Here is a 13,688-nt window from a genome sequence, read left to right as displayed (position 1 = left end):
AGATGTGCTCACAAAGGTAACAGCTTTAGAGATTCCGGTAAGACTGCTCCAAGCGGCGGGCAGTACTTACCTCTCTTGCTGCACGTCGCTACTTGAACATTTGCTTAAGCCTATAAGTCTGGAATATTGCAGAAGTAACATCAATGAATACTGCTCAGATACCCAACATTATCTTAAGTGTTTAATCAATTGGCAGTCACGTATTGATCAGTCAAGGGGAGACGGACTGGAACTCTTTATCGTGGCTGCTGATGTTGTGGGCCTCTATCCAAACATACCAAGGGATTTAATCCGCAAATCTCTCTCTTGTGCCCTCAAACGTCACTCCGGGTTTTCTTCCATGGCCCGTAAATGTCTGGTGGATATGGTGTTGTTCACTATCAATAATGCCATAATAAGGTATGGGGAAAATGCATACAAACAGCGTAAAGGTATTGCCACCGGCGAAAATCATTCAGTGTCGCTTGCGAACATGGCTCTGCACTATATTGTCGAAATAGCCACTGCAACTTTAAAGAAAGGGGAGATTTTTAAGCGGTATATAGATGACATCTTATGGATTTCATTTGGCCAAAGTACCACAACTGCCATCAAAAAAGCGCTATACAAGGCATTCCTTAAAGTTGGTCTTCAACTTACCTTTAGGGAATTTTCTAACAGGGGTGTGACTGGTCGCGTGGAATTTTTGGATGTAGCCCACTGCTATTCGAGTTCGGACAAACTGCATTTTATAACGCAAGACCATATCAAAGAAACATCCAAGAACTGCTGTTTTTTGCATGGGACGTCACATCATCCTCGTTACATTTTTCGTGGGATTGTGTTGGGTGAAGCATGTAGGCTAAGAAGATTAAATCAAATGCAGGACGACTACATGTTAAGCCTAGTAAGACTTCGTGAGAAGTGCCACCGTTCCGGTTTTCCTGCATTAATTACGGAGCAATGTTTGCAAGTAGCAAGAGAATGGGTACAGCGTTTCGCGCCGCCTAAAGAAAAAACAGACCAACATAGAATAGCTTGGACTACATCGTTTCCACGGCTTCTCATGTTAACCACGAAAGAAAAGAATCTACAACCACTCGCTAAAATCGTTTACAAAAATGGTTTAACCATCGGGAATGTTCTTACCAACTACAAAGGCTTGGCACATGGACGTATGAAACAAGTTGCCGACGGCCAATCGGGTCCTTGCAAAAAGTGCGCATTGTGTGGAAACCATGGCGTACATAAGGCGATGGTGTATGAGCAGTGTATTTTTGCCACTCGCAGCAAAGATATCAGATTAAAACAGTGCTTGACTGCAAAAACTATGGTGTGTATGCGGCCACTTGCCGCATATGTAAAGAACAATACATCGGCCAAACCAAAAACTGGTTTAGCACCCGATGGAACCACCATAGATCGGTATGGAAAGAACACGATATTAAAGAAGGTAACGATAATGCAGCGCTGTTGCGCCATTACGCAGTTAAACACCCTGAACTCTTCGCCACCTATCCTGATATTGCCGAGTGTTTTTGTGTCACGTTTTTACAGCAGCCGCCTTTTAAAGACTTGGACGCTTGTGAAGCAAAGTGGCTCAAAATTACCCAAGCTACTATTAATATTCAAAAAATGGTTTTGCCCAGGGTGCGATAACTCCATTTATTATTTTATATCATTTTATTCTTTTACTGGTTTTTATCGATTTTATTTTGTATTTCATTTGGACTGGGTTGTTTGTTTGTGTTCACTCCGGGGTTTTTTCGTTGCCCGTGGACTAGACGGTTATCTCGTCTTTCCGCTTTTCCTTCTTTTTTATCTGGGTGTGCACTGTTCCCTTATCGCTTGTTGCAGTGTGTACCTTTTGTGTAGCTTAGACGCAGTTCTGTCGCAGATCTTGCATAGTTAGCAAGGGCTTGTAGCAGGTTGCCGTATCTCTTTGCTGTGTTTAATATGGATTTAGTTCATTGCTTGGTTTGTTTTACTTTTACACCCGTTGTTTCACAGAACGACTGAAGATGCCCTTTTGGGGTGAAATATATATCGTTAAACAACTTTGTTGACTGATTTTGATTAGGAAGCACTGTTGCTTCGTCAATTATTCTTACATATCGTTTTTGTCTGTATTTTTTTTTCTTTTTTCTGTCTAACACTGGTTTGTAACGCTTGTTTGGTAAAGAAAGAGTGTTTCAAATTTATTCAAATTTGGACATATGTGAGTTAATAATCCAAACTTGATCCTCCAGAAGTTTGACCCAGAATTACCCAGCGGTTCACCCACAGGCCCCTGAAACGTAATTTTTTTAACGCTGGTTTTTATTTATTTACACAGTTTATTTAAGAATGCATGGCCAAATAGATGGTGGATTTAAATTGTGTAATGCTAATTTATGGGTTTTATACTTTGTTCATTGGTAAATTGCATATAGGTCCCCTTTTCTGAATATGTGATATTTTAACTGGCTTTCAACACAAACAAATGCAATAAGTATTTTTGTTTTTCCTTTTTCTGTTTTACCACTTGTTATGGGTCCCCTTCCCCTGAAAGGGACGCATATTAAAAGGAAGCGGATGCATATTGATTTCACTTTTTTTTTTTTTCTTTTTTCTCCCTTGAAGTTTGTCCACTTTTGGCATGAAATCTTTGATTGATATGGATGAACCTTTCACAGGTGGTAGATATAGTTATGTATATGTGCCATTTGTTTTGTTTGACTTGTTAGCCCCACTATTTACTTCGCTAGCCCCCTAAAAGGATTGAATTTTTAAGCAAATTTCAAATTAGCTGAAATATGGACAGTTTGTTTATTGTGCCACAATTAGATGTCAATTGTTGTGTTTTACCCTGTAGCCCCAATATTTACCCCGCTAGACCCTTAAAATGGGGAAATTAGCTGAAATTTGGACAGTTTGTTCATTTTGCTATAACTAGGTGTGGATTATTGTGTTTCAGACTTTAGCTCCACTATTTACCCCGTGTTTGTATGTAACTTATTTAAGGCAATAGAGATGCTTATTCTTTCTTTGCTAGTATACAATAAACAAAATTATACTATCACATAACTAGGTCAGCACTTGCAACACTGCAAAATGCATTATTAGCATACACATGGCACATACATTTGCAACGTTGTTTTGGGCAAATTTGGTTATGTGATTGCCCAGATTTATCTGTCTAAATTGTCCATTTTCTCTACCCTGAAGTAAATCATTAAAAACTCATTTCAGAATTATCCTGCTATCTTATGCCACATCCTGGTCTTCCTGTTGCAACAAATCCACAATTTCAGGGTGCTTTAAATGGTTAGTAAAAAGTGTTTTAGCAAAGAACTTCCTGAAAAGGAGCCATTTTTTTCATTGAAATAACTTTATACATTTTCTAGATATAAATGAAGAGTTTAAGAGTTGCATGCTACAACTTGCTCCTCAGCTCTTGGCAAGTGAAAACATTCGCATCAAACAAATCAATGGGGTCAATATAACTTGTGCGGATCTGGTAGAATACTTTCGATCATACATTAAAATATATTCTGGTGAAAAGCTTCCTCAGCCAAAGTCAATGTTACAGGTAAACCTTTGAATTATAGCTCTCCATTGCAAAGAAAAAACATCTAGTGTTTTGTATATTTATTTTTTTGTCCGTATTTTTTTTTCTTTTTTCTGTCTAACGCTGGTTTGTTATACGCGATTGGTCAAGAAAGAGTGCTTTAAATTTATTCAAATTTGGACAAACGTTAGTTATTAATCCAAATTTGATCCTCCTGAAGTTTGATCCTGAATGACCCAGCGATTCACCAGCAGGCCCCCAAAACGTATTTTTTTAAAACAGCTGTACTGACTAAAGTACAGCATCTCTGAGTGATATGCTTTGTCGTTTGGTGCAATATAAGATATTTCAAAGAATTTTGTATTTTATTTATTTTCGATTCACCCATTTTCACCCCTTAAATCCCCAAATATTCATTTCTGTCTATCGCTGGTTTGTTAAATGTGTTTGGTCAAGAAAGAGTGCTTTAAATTTATTCAAATTTGGACAGATGAATATATTACAGTTGCAAATTTTTCTACCCCTCTTTGCCATGAAATGTTTGATGGATTGGGATGACACTTTCACAGATGGTAGATAAAGTTTTGTAGAGGTGCCATCTGCTACGTTTGTCTTGATAACACCAGTATTTACCCCGCTATGCACACCACAAACAAAAATGTTTTTTAAACTATATTACAGACTCCACACTTACTATCATCTAAAATGTGTAATTGAAATTCATTTCTACAAAATAGCGGTTACATATATTAAGGCACCCAGTATGCGCATGTTTTAGAAGAAATGTGCAACATTTTTTTAAGCAGGTGATTTAACACAGTATTGTGTTTATCATGGGCATGTCACAAAGCCCACCAATCTTGTTTAAGGGCATCACAAAACAAGAACCACACGGGTATTAGTAATTATGGGTCACCTTCCTTGAAGGGGACACATCTTGATTTTACTCGATTTCTTTTGTTTTTTCTTTTTTTTTTCTTCCCTGAAGTTTGTCCACCCCTTTGCAATTTTCCAATAATAGCAGCTGATTGTTGTGTTTTAGTCTAATTTTTCGCTATTTACCCCTTCATTTTTCAGATAGAACATACAATAGAAAAACCTTTAAAAATGCCCGAATGGAAGAAAATTTAGATAGTTTGTACTCCACATAGCATGTTTATTTATGCTCAGTACCAATCATTGTGTTTGACCTTACAATACCAAACTTTCACCTGGTTATTTCTTGAAATGCATTATTTACAACTTTGCATGTGTGGGGACCCATGAGTTTCTGCCTGCAGAAACAACTAATTTTATAAAAGACAGTGTATGATATGGGACCCAATATAAAATAAGTGTAGGGAATATATTATTTTTTAAATAGGTTATAGTGTATATGCAAGGGCAATATGTGCTAATCCACCCTTCTAGTTTTAGAAAATTCTTGTTAATCAGGACAAAAGGATTGTAAATCAGTTTTGCAATTAACTGGATTAATCTGTGCTGATGTCATAAAGTTTTGCACTTTGTTTGTCAGGCTACAGCAGAAGCAAACAATTTAGCTGCAGTTTCGAAATCTCGTGATTTGTACTTGCAAGAAATGGAAAAGGTATATAAAAACTGTTTTTGCTATTCCATTCCTAATTAAAATTATATCACACCAAGGAATAACATGTATATTTCTTTTGTGTAATGCAAATTGGCTAGACTTGTTTTTATTACAGATTCCCTTCCTTAGAGCGCACACTTTTGATTTGTTTTTGCAATTTTCTCTTTGGAAATTTAACCATTTGTCATCAAGTGTTTAATGACTTTAGATGTAACCAGTGTTCTTTGTCACGTCAAATATAACCTAGTTACAACCTTTCAACGTTTTGCCATCTAGCAAATAAAAATTGCTATTTTTAGTGACTATATACCCCTAAAGTTTAACTATAACGTTTGCCAAGTATTTGTATTTCAAAAGACCTTTGCCAAACCCCTGAATCACCATTGCTGAACCCATGGGGTAATTCGAACCCAGGGTAAGAACCACTGGCTTGTAGAGTGTGTCATTTATAGTTGTTGATTGGTGTGTTCAAACCTGTCGCCCCAACATTTACACCACTAGCCCCCCAAAATGGGTCCATTTTTTAATAATGTCTGAATTGAATGAAATTTTGACAGCTTTTAGAGAATGCCATTTGTAGGTGTAGAATGTTATGTTTCACCCTGTGGCCAACATTTACCCCACTATTAATGTTTTAAAATAGGTTATAGTTTATATCAGGGGCGGGCAACTTCTCCAGTCGGTGGGCCTGATATGGGAAAATGAAGTACTTGGCGGGCCGGATTCCTGAATTGATACATTAATCGCGTATTTATCCAGTGATTTAAAACGGATTTTTGACCACCTAAACCAGGGGTGGGCAAACTTTTCAGTGCAAGGGCCGCATTCAAAAGTTCCTAATCTTATCGGGCCGCATAGTATTTCACCGCAACAGCCACCAATTGCTTGCTTGTTTTTTTAAATAACTAGTGTAAAGAATTAGGTTTATGTCATGTATATACGATTCAAAGCCGTTTGAAATGCTCATGTTAATAATTTCTAACTTGGTGTATAAGTTTAGCTGAACGGAGCTAGCTGTTTATGACGTCATGATCGGTATTGTGACGATTGCGGTGCCTGTTTTTTCGCGTTGTTTGCACACAATAAGCGGTTCTTAGGCTGGTAATCTTTTTTCTGTCTCATGAAATCTGTTTTTGGCAGTTTGAAAACCGAAATATTTGGCAAAATAGTTTTAGTTGCGTCATGGCAGCCTGTACATGTATTTTAACATGCATCGTCACGGCCGCACAAACTCATTTTCGCGGCCGCACAAACTCATTTTCGCGGCCGCATGTGGCCGTACGGCTGCAGCTTGTGCACCCCTGATTTAGCCCAAAATATTAACATAGTATATTTTCAGCTATGTGCAAATACGTTCGTTGTCACTTTGTTTACACAAACATTGGTTGAAATGTTATAATTGTAATTGTTTCAAAATAAACAAGCATTTATTGCAACATAGGCTACACCACGTTTTTTGTTAAAAAATTTCTTGCGCCAACATTAAACAAAGCGAGTCGCTTTTAGTATCCATTTTTAGGTGTTGTGCGGGTCTGTGTTAACGATTCCAAAGCCGTGTTAAATGGCCATTTGCAATGTACTGCAACGACCTAAACTTGATCCAAAGTGACCAAAGTTTTGGCGTCAACAGTACAAAGTGGGCTGTATTTGAAAACGTGAATAGCTTTTACTTTTATCGAACGAAGAAATTGTTTTAAGTGAATATGTGCATGATAACATAGCAAAAACAACAGGTTAAAGCACGTAAACATCCCCGGTAGTTTTTAAAAACTACGCCTGTGGTTATAATACTATTCAGCGTTGCTCGGTAACTTTCTCTTTAAAATTTCCCAACATTTGGCGGGCCGCATGAACTCCTTTGCCGGTCCGCATGTGGCCCGCGGGCCATAGTTTGCCCACCCCTGACCTAAACCAAATACAATCAAGAACGTCACAATTACAATACAGTCCAAACAATCTAACTGATATAACATAAAATTATTCACCACAGCAAATTTAATACATACACCACAGACTTAGATACTGCTGAAACACTAAGTAGGTTACACGCATGGAAACAAAGGAAACCGTGAAAGTAGGCCACACACAAGGTTGGCAGTTATGTTGTAACAATGGACGTAAGGTGCAATGGTAACAACGGCGGGAAAGTTTTTTGCTATTGGGGAGCGTTACTGTCCATTACAACTATAATTTGACGTAGTAAGCAAGTAGTTGGGGATTGCGGCAGACTGTGGCCGCGGGCCACATTATCATGTAAGAGTGGATACTGTCTGCGGGGCGCTCAAAATCCCGTCGCGGGCCGTATGTTGCCCGCCACTGGTTTATATGCAAGGGCAATATGTGCTAAGCCACCCTTCTAGTTTGAAGTTACGTACATTTTTCTGATATTGTACATCTGTGGTAAGCATGACTAATGATGTATGTGAATAACCAGTAAAAGAATGTAATTTATACAAATTGAAAGTGTATTTAAAAAATCCACCTTCCTAGGCCTAACAAGATGTTGCTGCATGTCATGTATACATATCTGAAATAAAGTCAAGATTGGTTTGCAGTTTGTTTACTTTTCTTTAGTTTGATACTTTGTTAAATTTTATTATTCTGGTTACAATGATCTCATAAGATGCCAAGAAAAAAAGAAAATGATAGCAATCCAAATAAATTTAAGTAACAAATATCCAATGTAATCATAGTAAATGCTCCATGGGGTAATTTACTAATTTAAGTTGAGTATGTATAAAGTGAAAGTATACTTTTCTCTTCCAGTTGATTAATATTATCTACCAGCTAAACAGTATATTGTTACTTTACACATCAATCAAATCATATATGATAGTTTCTTTTCTGTAATTGAAATAATCTGTGTGTAACTATCAACAAAGTCTTGGTGTTTTTAAGGTTTGTGGAAGTTCATGTCCGTTTGTGAATCCAACTACTCTTCAAGATAAGCATTTGGAATTTCAGGAACTGGCATTAAATCTGTTCGACAGCACTAGAAAAATGGGTGGTGTTGAATTCAGTTCAAAGTAGGTTTTTTCATGTTAGGTGTGTATCAACTGCATTAAGCAGATTTGCAAGGTTGTGTTAGCATGCTTCCGAACAGTACCCAATAGCTCCATGGGTGCTGCCCCAAAAATTCAGGCATCATACCTATGGAATGCCTAGACAACATACGACGCAATAACCAATAGGTGTGATCCTCTTGTTTGAAATCAGGGCAACACAATATAGTGGTCAAAATACCTATACTTCATTCATGACATAATATGCTACTGGCCATTCTTTTTAGTGATTGGAATTTAACAGTATTTTTTGCAGCAATATCAAGTTCTTACGTGCATTTTCAATTGGGCATAAGCCAGTTGCATGTACATCTGGACAATCATCAGATATACCCCAAAAATATTCATTTTTAGGTTTGACAGTCCTAGAGGTCAGAAATACAGAAACCCACTTGTGTGCAATTGTGTCAGTTTAACATAGAGCGGGAGGTCTGCTTCATGCACATCTTGATTTTACTTGATATGTTTATTATGGGTCCCCTTCCCTGAAGGGGACACATATTGTTTTTGTCCGTATTTTTTTTTTCTTTTTTTCTTTTTTCTTTTTTTCTTTTTTCTTTTTTCTGTCTAACGCTGGTTTGTGAGACGCATTTGGTCAAGAAAGAGTGCTTCAAATTTGGACATATGTTAGATATTAATCCAAACTTGGTCCACCTGAAGTTTGACCCCAAATTACCCAGCGGTTCACCCACAGGCCCCCGAAACGTAAAATTTTTAACGCTGGTTTGTAATGCTCGTTTAGTGAAGAAAGCGTGCTTCAAATTTATTGAAATTTGGACATATGTTAGATATTAATCCAAACTTGGTCCACCAGAAGTTTGACCCCAAATTACCCAGCGGTTCACCCACAGGCCCCCGAAACGTAAAATTTTTAACGCTGGTTTGTAACGCTCGTTTAGTAAAGAAAGAGTGTTTCAAATTTATTCAAATTTGGACATATGTTAGATATAAATCTGAACTTGGTCCACCTGAAGTTTGACCCCGAATGACCAAGCGACACACAGGCCCCCGAAACGTAAATGTGTCTAATGCTCGTTTGGTCAAGAAAGACACTGTAGGCAGAAGTCCCAAGAGAGTACGTTTACGAATAATAGGGCAGAGCGGGAGGGCTCAGCTTGACGTTGGACAGACGTTTTACGAGACGTCGTTTCGGTGATTAGAAATCAGCTGTTTTGCACAGCAATGCTATGTCGTTTTATTAAGTTATCACTCACATTTTCAGTTTTGGCAAAGGTTTCACACCTATGACGCGATTTAAACCTAATAAGCGTGCTTCGGTTTCGTATATGTCAAGCAAAACTTTGTTAAACAAACTAAATATGAAAAAATAAACTTGACTTTTTTGCAAGATAAATGTTTTTTAAATGCTCAGTGTCAGGTTGGCCGCTGCATGACCACGGGTTACTTAAGGTCGATTAGCAGGTATTACTAACACAGTTCAGAACTTTCTTTCGCCATAACGTAGCGTTTTTTTTTTGAATCAAATACTCAAGGCATGTATATATTAGGTCAAACGGTGTTGTTGAACACCAAGGACGGCGTGCTATTGAAAACGGTGTCAAAAGGTCAAACAGTCGTTTGGTGTGTACACCCTAAAGGTTACTACAGGTCAATGGTACTCATTTGCGAAACAAAGTTAAATGAAAAACTCGTTTTGCGAAACAAAGTTAAATGAAAAGTTATGTATACACTTGCAGCAAATCGCTTTTTAATTGTCTGTAACACAACTGTTACAGCTTTCTAGAAAAAAATTGTGTTTTAAACCTGACCTTGGACAACAATATCTGGGTCAAAGCAAGAGATTAAATTGAAAGTATTTGTTTCGTTCTTTTTTATTGTTTTTGTAATTATACGACAATAATAGTGCAAAAAAAATACAAACAAAATTTTTTGTTGTTGGGTTAATGCTTTCTAAAAATTTGTTCTTAAGAATTTAAAAATCACCGCAACATTTGTTTACCGTAAATCCGCAAAAACACGCATGTGGGGACCCATTAGTTTTTGTTGACAAAAACAACCATATGTGTAGATCAAATGATATGTATAGTAAATTGGTAAATATCGTATAGAATATATAAAATGGAAGTATATCAGAAAGCCACCATTCTAGTTTCTTTACTTTCTGTCCTGTGATTTGTCCCCCCTCTTTTGCCATGAAATGTTTGATGGATTTGGATGAAACGTACACATATAGTGAGATTAATACACTGTTGCTGCCAGGCATAACGTATTAACAGAATTTTTAGCTCTTCCGGCAGTTTTTTATTGTAATATGCCAACGTTTCGATGTCCCATACGAAACACCTTCATCAGGGTAATGACATACAATGCAAACACAAGTTATTATAAAGCGAAAAGGGCGGCGAAACACACATAAAAAAGGCGATAGAAATAACGCAGTGCGCACCAATGGTCGTGTGATAACACCTGGCTCAATGGTGCAAAAGTGACCGATAAGTTATCGGCATTAGAACGTCCGTTTTAACGTTCATCGTGTTGGTGTGAGAATGTATGTTCCACGACTCCAGGAAACCTCGCTTGTGAAAATCGGTTTCTCTAGCTAACACCTGGGCAGCAGAGAAGTTTATGGTGTGACCGAGGGTAGTAGCATGTTGTGCTAATGCCGATTTTTTAGCATCTTTCTTGGCTACATCCCTCTCGTGTTCTTTACGGCGCGTATTCAGAGATCTTCCCGTCTCGCCAATGTAAATCTCCTTGCACTGTTGACATGGGATCGCGTACACCACACCCCTTGCTGCGTTTGTATCAATGGGATCTTTGGGGTGCGACAGCATCTGACGTAGGGTGTTGACTGGTTTAATCCCTACTGAGACCCCAAAGTCGATTAACATGCGACGTATTACGTCTGTTAACCTAGGAATGTATGGCAAGGTAACAAATGTACGCTCTTTGGACTGAACCTTTTTCCGAGCACCCGTGGTTTTTCGGTCACGGAGGATCCAGTTCGGGTAGCCATTTAACCGCAGGGCCTGGTGTACCCTTCGTAATTCGGTTCGGAGCATTCCGGGTTCTGTGGTCAACCTTCGGGCCTGATCTGTCAGCGATTTCACCACAGCTCTCTTGTGGTGTAGAGGATGGTGAGACGTGAAATGCAAATAGCGCCTGGTGCTCGTTGGTTTGTGGTACACTTGCGTGGAAAGTCTCCCGTCTGTTGCCTGTAATACCTCCACATCCAGAAAGGGAAGCCGGTTGTTAGTTTGCAATTCTATGGTAAATGCGATCCCTTGTTGCACGTTGTTTAAGTGATCTAGAAACGCTGTAACCTGGCTAATATTGATGATGCAGAACGTGTCATCCACATATCTTTGCCAGAATCGTGGTGGTGTGGTAAACGTTTGGAGAGCGCGTTGTTCCACCGACTCCATGACCATATTGGCAACCACCACCGACACTGGAGAGCCCATGGCCGTGCCATACACTTGTTTGTAAAACTGGCCTCTAAATGTGCAGTAAGTCTGCTGCAAACAAATCTCTAGTCCAAGATGAATGTCCTCGCATGACCACTTGGTTCTATCCTTAAGGCTGTAGTCCTCCAGCAGTCTTGACTTAGCGATTCCCAGTGCCAGGTCAATTGGTATGTTGGTAAACAACGAGACTACGTCAAACGAAACCAACGTTTCGTCTTCATCCAGTGGCCGTTGCGTTGTGACTGCTTTAACAAACTCCTCAGAATTCTTTACCGTGTATTCCGTGTTACCCACCAAGGGCGCCAATAGTCGAGCCAGGTATTTCGCAAGGTTGTAAGTCGGGCTTCCAACAAAAGACACGATTGGCCTAAGGGGTACATCTGTTTTATGGACTTTTGGCAGTCCGTACAGTCGTGGGGCAGAACCATCGGTGCTGTGCAACTGATGAAACATTGCATCCGAAATGCATTTCCGTTCTTTATGTAAGATAGAAACAAATTTGTTGAGAACTTGCTCCGTTTTTCTGGTCGGGTCACGTGGCAATTTCCTGTAGGTATCAGAATCGCGCAAAAGCTTATAAATCTTGTCATCATACTCCTTGCGGTCTAGAATAACAGTACTGTTACCCTTGTCTGCCGGTAGAATGGTGATGTCTTCATTAGCTTTGAGACTTTGTATTGCACGCTGATCGGCTGCTGTAAGGTTGCAGGGAATGCTCTTGTGACTCTTCATGCAGTTAACAAGCTTGCTCTGTATCAATGTCTTGACGTGCATCGGCAGCGAATAAATTCCCTTCTCCACACATGCTAACATACTCCCCTCAGGAACTGCTCTTGGTGCCGTTGCGAAGTTCGTTCCAAGTTGTAAAACCTTTAGTTCCACATGATTCGGCTGATAATGCGACAGGTTGATGACCCAATTCTTTTTTCCGGTTGCATTTACATCTTCCTTCATCCTTGGCGCAATCGAATTGAGATGTCGTTCGTTGTTGTTTAATAGCTGACGCCGAAGGAATTCATCACCCGAAGTGACGTACCTCTCAAAACGACGCAAGTCATGATCCGAAAGAATAGCCGTTAATCTGAGAAATACCTCTTGGGACTGTGCGGTTGATTCCTTGATTCGCTGGTGGGAAAGGCCTATACGCAGCCTAATAAACGCCATTCCACACTTCCACATTATCTTTTTACCTGCTGCCGAATTATGAGGCGATTTGAACCGAAGCGACCGAGGCAACACATTGTCCCTAAGGCACCTATGGTTGAAAAAAAGGTGCATCTTGTGTCTCACAATCGTATGTCTTAAATCAACGTATTTCCGCAGTTGGGAAAGGACGTTGGGTCCGTACAGACCTTTAAATTCAATGAATACACTGTTGCTGCCAGGCATAACGTATTAACAGAATTTTTAGCTCTTCCGGCAGTTTTTTATTGTAATATGCCAACGTTTCGATGTCCCATACGAAACACCTTCATCAGGGTAATGACATACAATGCAAACACAAGTTATTATAAAGCGAAAAGGGCGGCGAAACACACATAAAAAAGGCGATAGAAATAACGCAGTGCGCACCAATGGTCGTGTGATAACACCTGGCTCAATGGTGCAAAAGTGACCGATAAGTTATCGGCATTAGAACGTCCGTTTTAACGTTCATCGTGTTGGTGTGAGAATGTATGTTCCACGACTCCAGGAAACCTCGCTTGTGAAAATCGGTTTCTCTAGCTAACACCTGGGCAGCAGAGAAGTTTATGGTGTGACCGAGGGTAGTAGCATGTTGTGCTAATGCCGATTTTTTAGCATCTTTCTTGGCTACATCCCTCTCGTGTTCTTTACGGCGCGTATTCAGAGATCTTCCCGTCTCGCCAATGTAAATCTCCTTGCACTGTTGACATGGGATCGCGTACACCACACCCCTTGCTGCGTTTGTATCAATGGGATCTTTGGGGTGCGACAGCATCTGACGTAGGGTGTTGACTGGTTTAATCCCTACTGAGACCCCAAAGTCGATTAACATGCGACGTATTACGTCTGTTAACCTAGGAATGTATGGCAAGGTAACAAATGTACGCTCTTTGGAC

At 39.4% G+C, this 13,688-nt stretch overlaps 2 protein-coding genes and 1 pseudogene across 2 annotated transcripts in view; 2 read left to right on the top strand and 1 right to left on the bottom strand.

The window, feature by feature from the left end:
* The window catches only part of LOC145213574 (atlastin-3-like), a gene marked incomplete at its 3' end in the record, with an annotated part of 32,224 nt that extends 24,081 nt beyond the window's left edge, over window positions 1-8,143 (top strand). The window contains 4 exon segments of the mRNA XM_080081917.1: window positions 3,211-3,285; window positions 3,366-3,550; window positions 5,046-5,117; window positions 8,016-8,143. Coding sequence (XP_079938043.1) covers window positions 3,211-3,285; window positions 3,366-3,550; window positions 5,046-5,117; window positions 8,016-8,143 — 460 coding nt within the window.
* Window positions 498-2,026, top strand: LOC145213577 (uncharacterized; annotated as a pseudogene).
* A 297-nt stretch (window positions 8,144-8,440) lies between the features above and the next one.
* LOC145213093 (uncharacterized) lies at window positions 8,441-12,786 on the bottom strand. Its single transcript, XM_080081330.1, has 2 exons — window positions 10,747-12,786; window positions 8,441-8,491 (listed from the first exon to the last, which is right to left on the bottom strand). Exons 1-2 carry the CDS (start codon window positions 12,784-12,786, stop codon window positions 8,441-8,443), a joined length of 2,091 nt encoding a protein of 696 aa, XP_079937456.1.
* Between the last annotated feature and the right edge of the window lie 902 nt (window positions 12,787-13,688).

Source organism: Phallusia mammillata, chromosome 2 (assembly GCF_965637545.1).
Source record: "Phallusia mammillata chromosome 2, kaPhaMamm4.hap1.1, whole genome shotgun sequence".
NCBI lineage: Eukaryota > Metazoa > Chordata > Ascidiacea > Phlebobranchia > Ascidiidae > Phallusia > Phallusia mammillata.
Note: the sequence above shows the minus strand (reverse complement) of the source record. Positions and strands in the feature narration are given on the sequence as shown.

What these genes read in the sequence shown, in the direction of transcription:
- LOC145213093 (XM_080081330.1), bottom strand. Translation starts at nt 12,786, where the DNA reads ATGTGGAAGTGTGGAATGGCGTTTATTAGGCTGCGTATAGGCCTTTCC. An exon ending in TAAACTTCTCTGCTGCCCAG is followed by an intron (nt 8,492 to 10,746) that starts GTGTTAGCTAGA and finishes ATGATTGTCCAG; the next exon opens with ATGTACATGCAACTGGCTTA.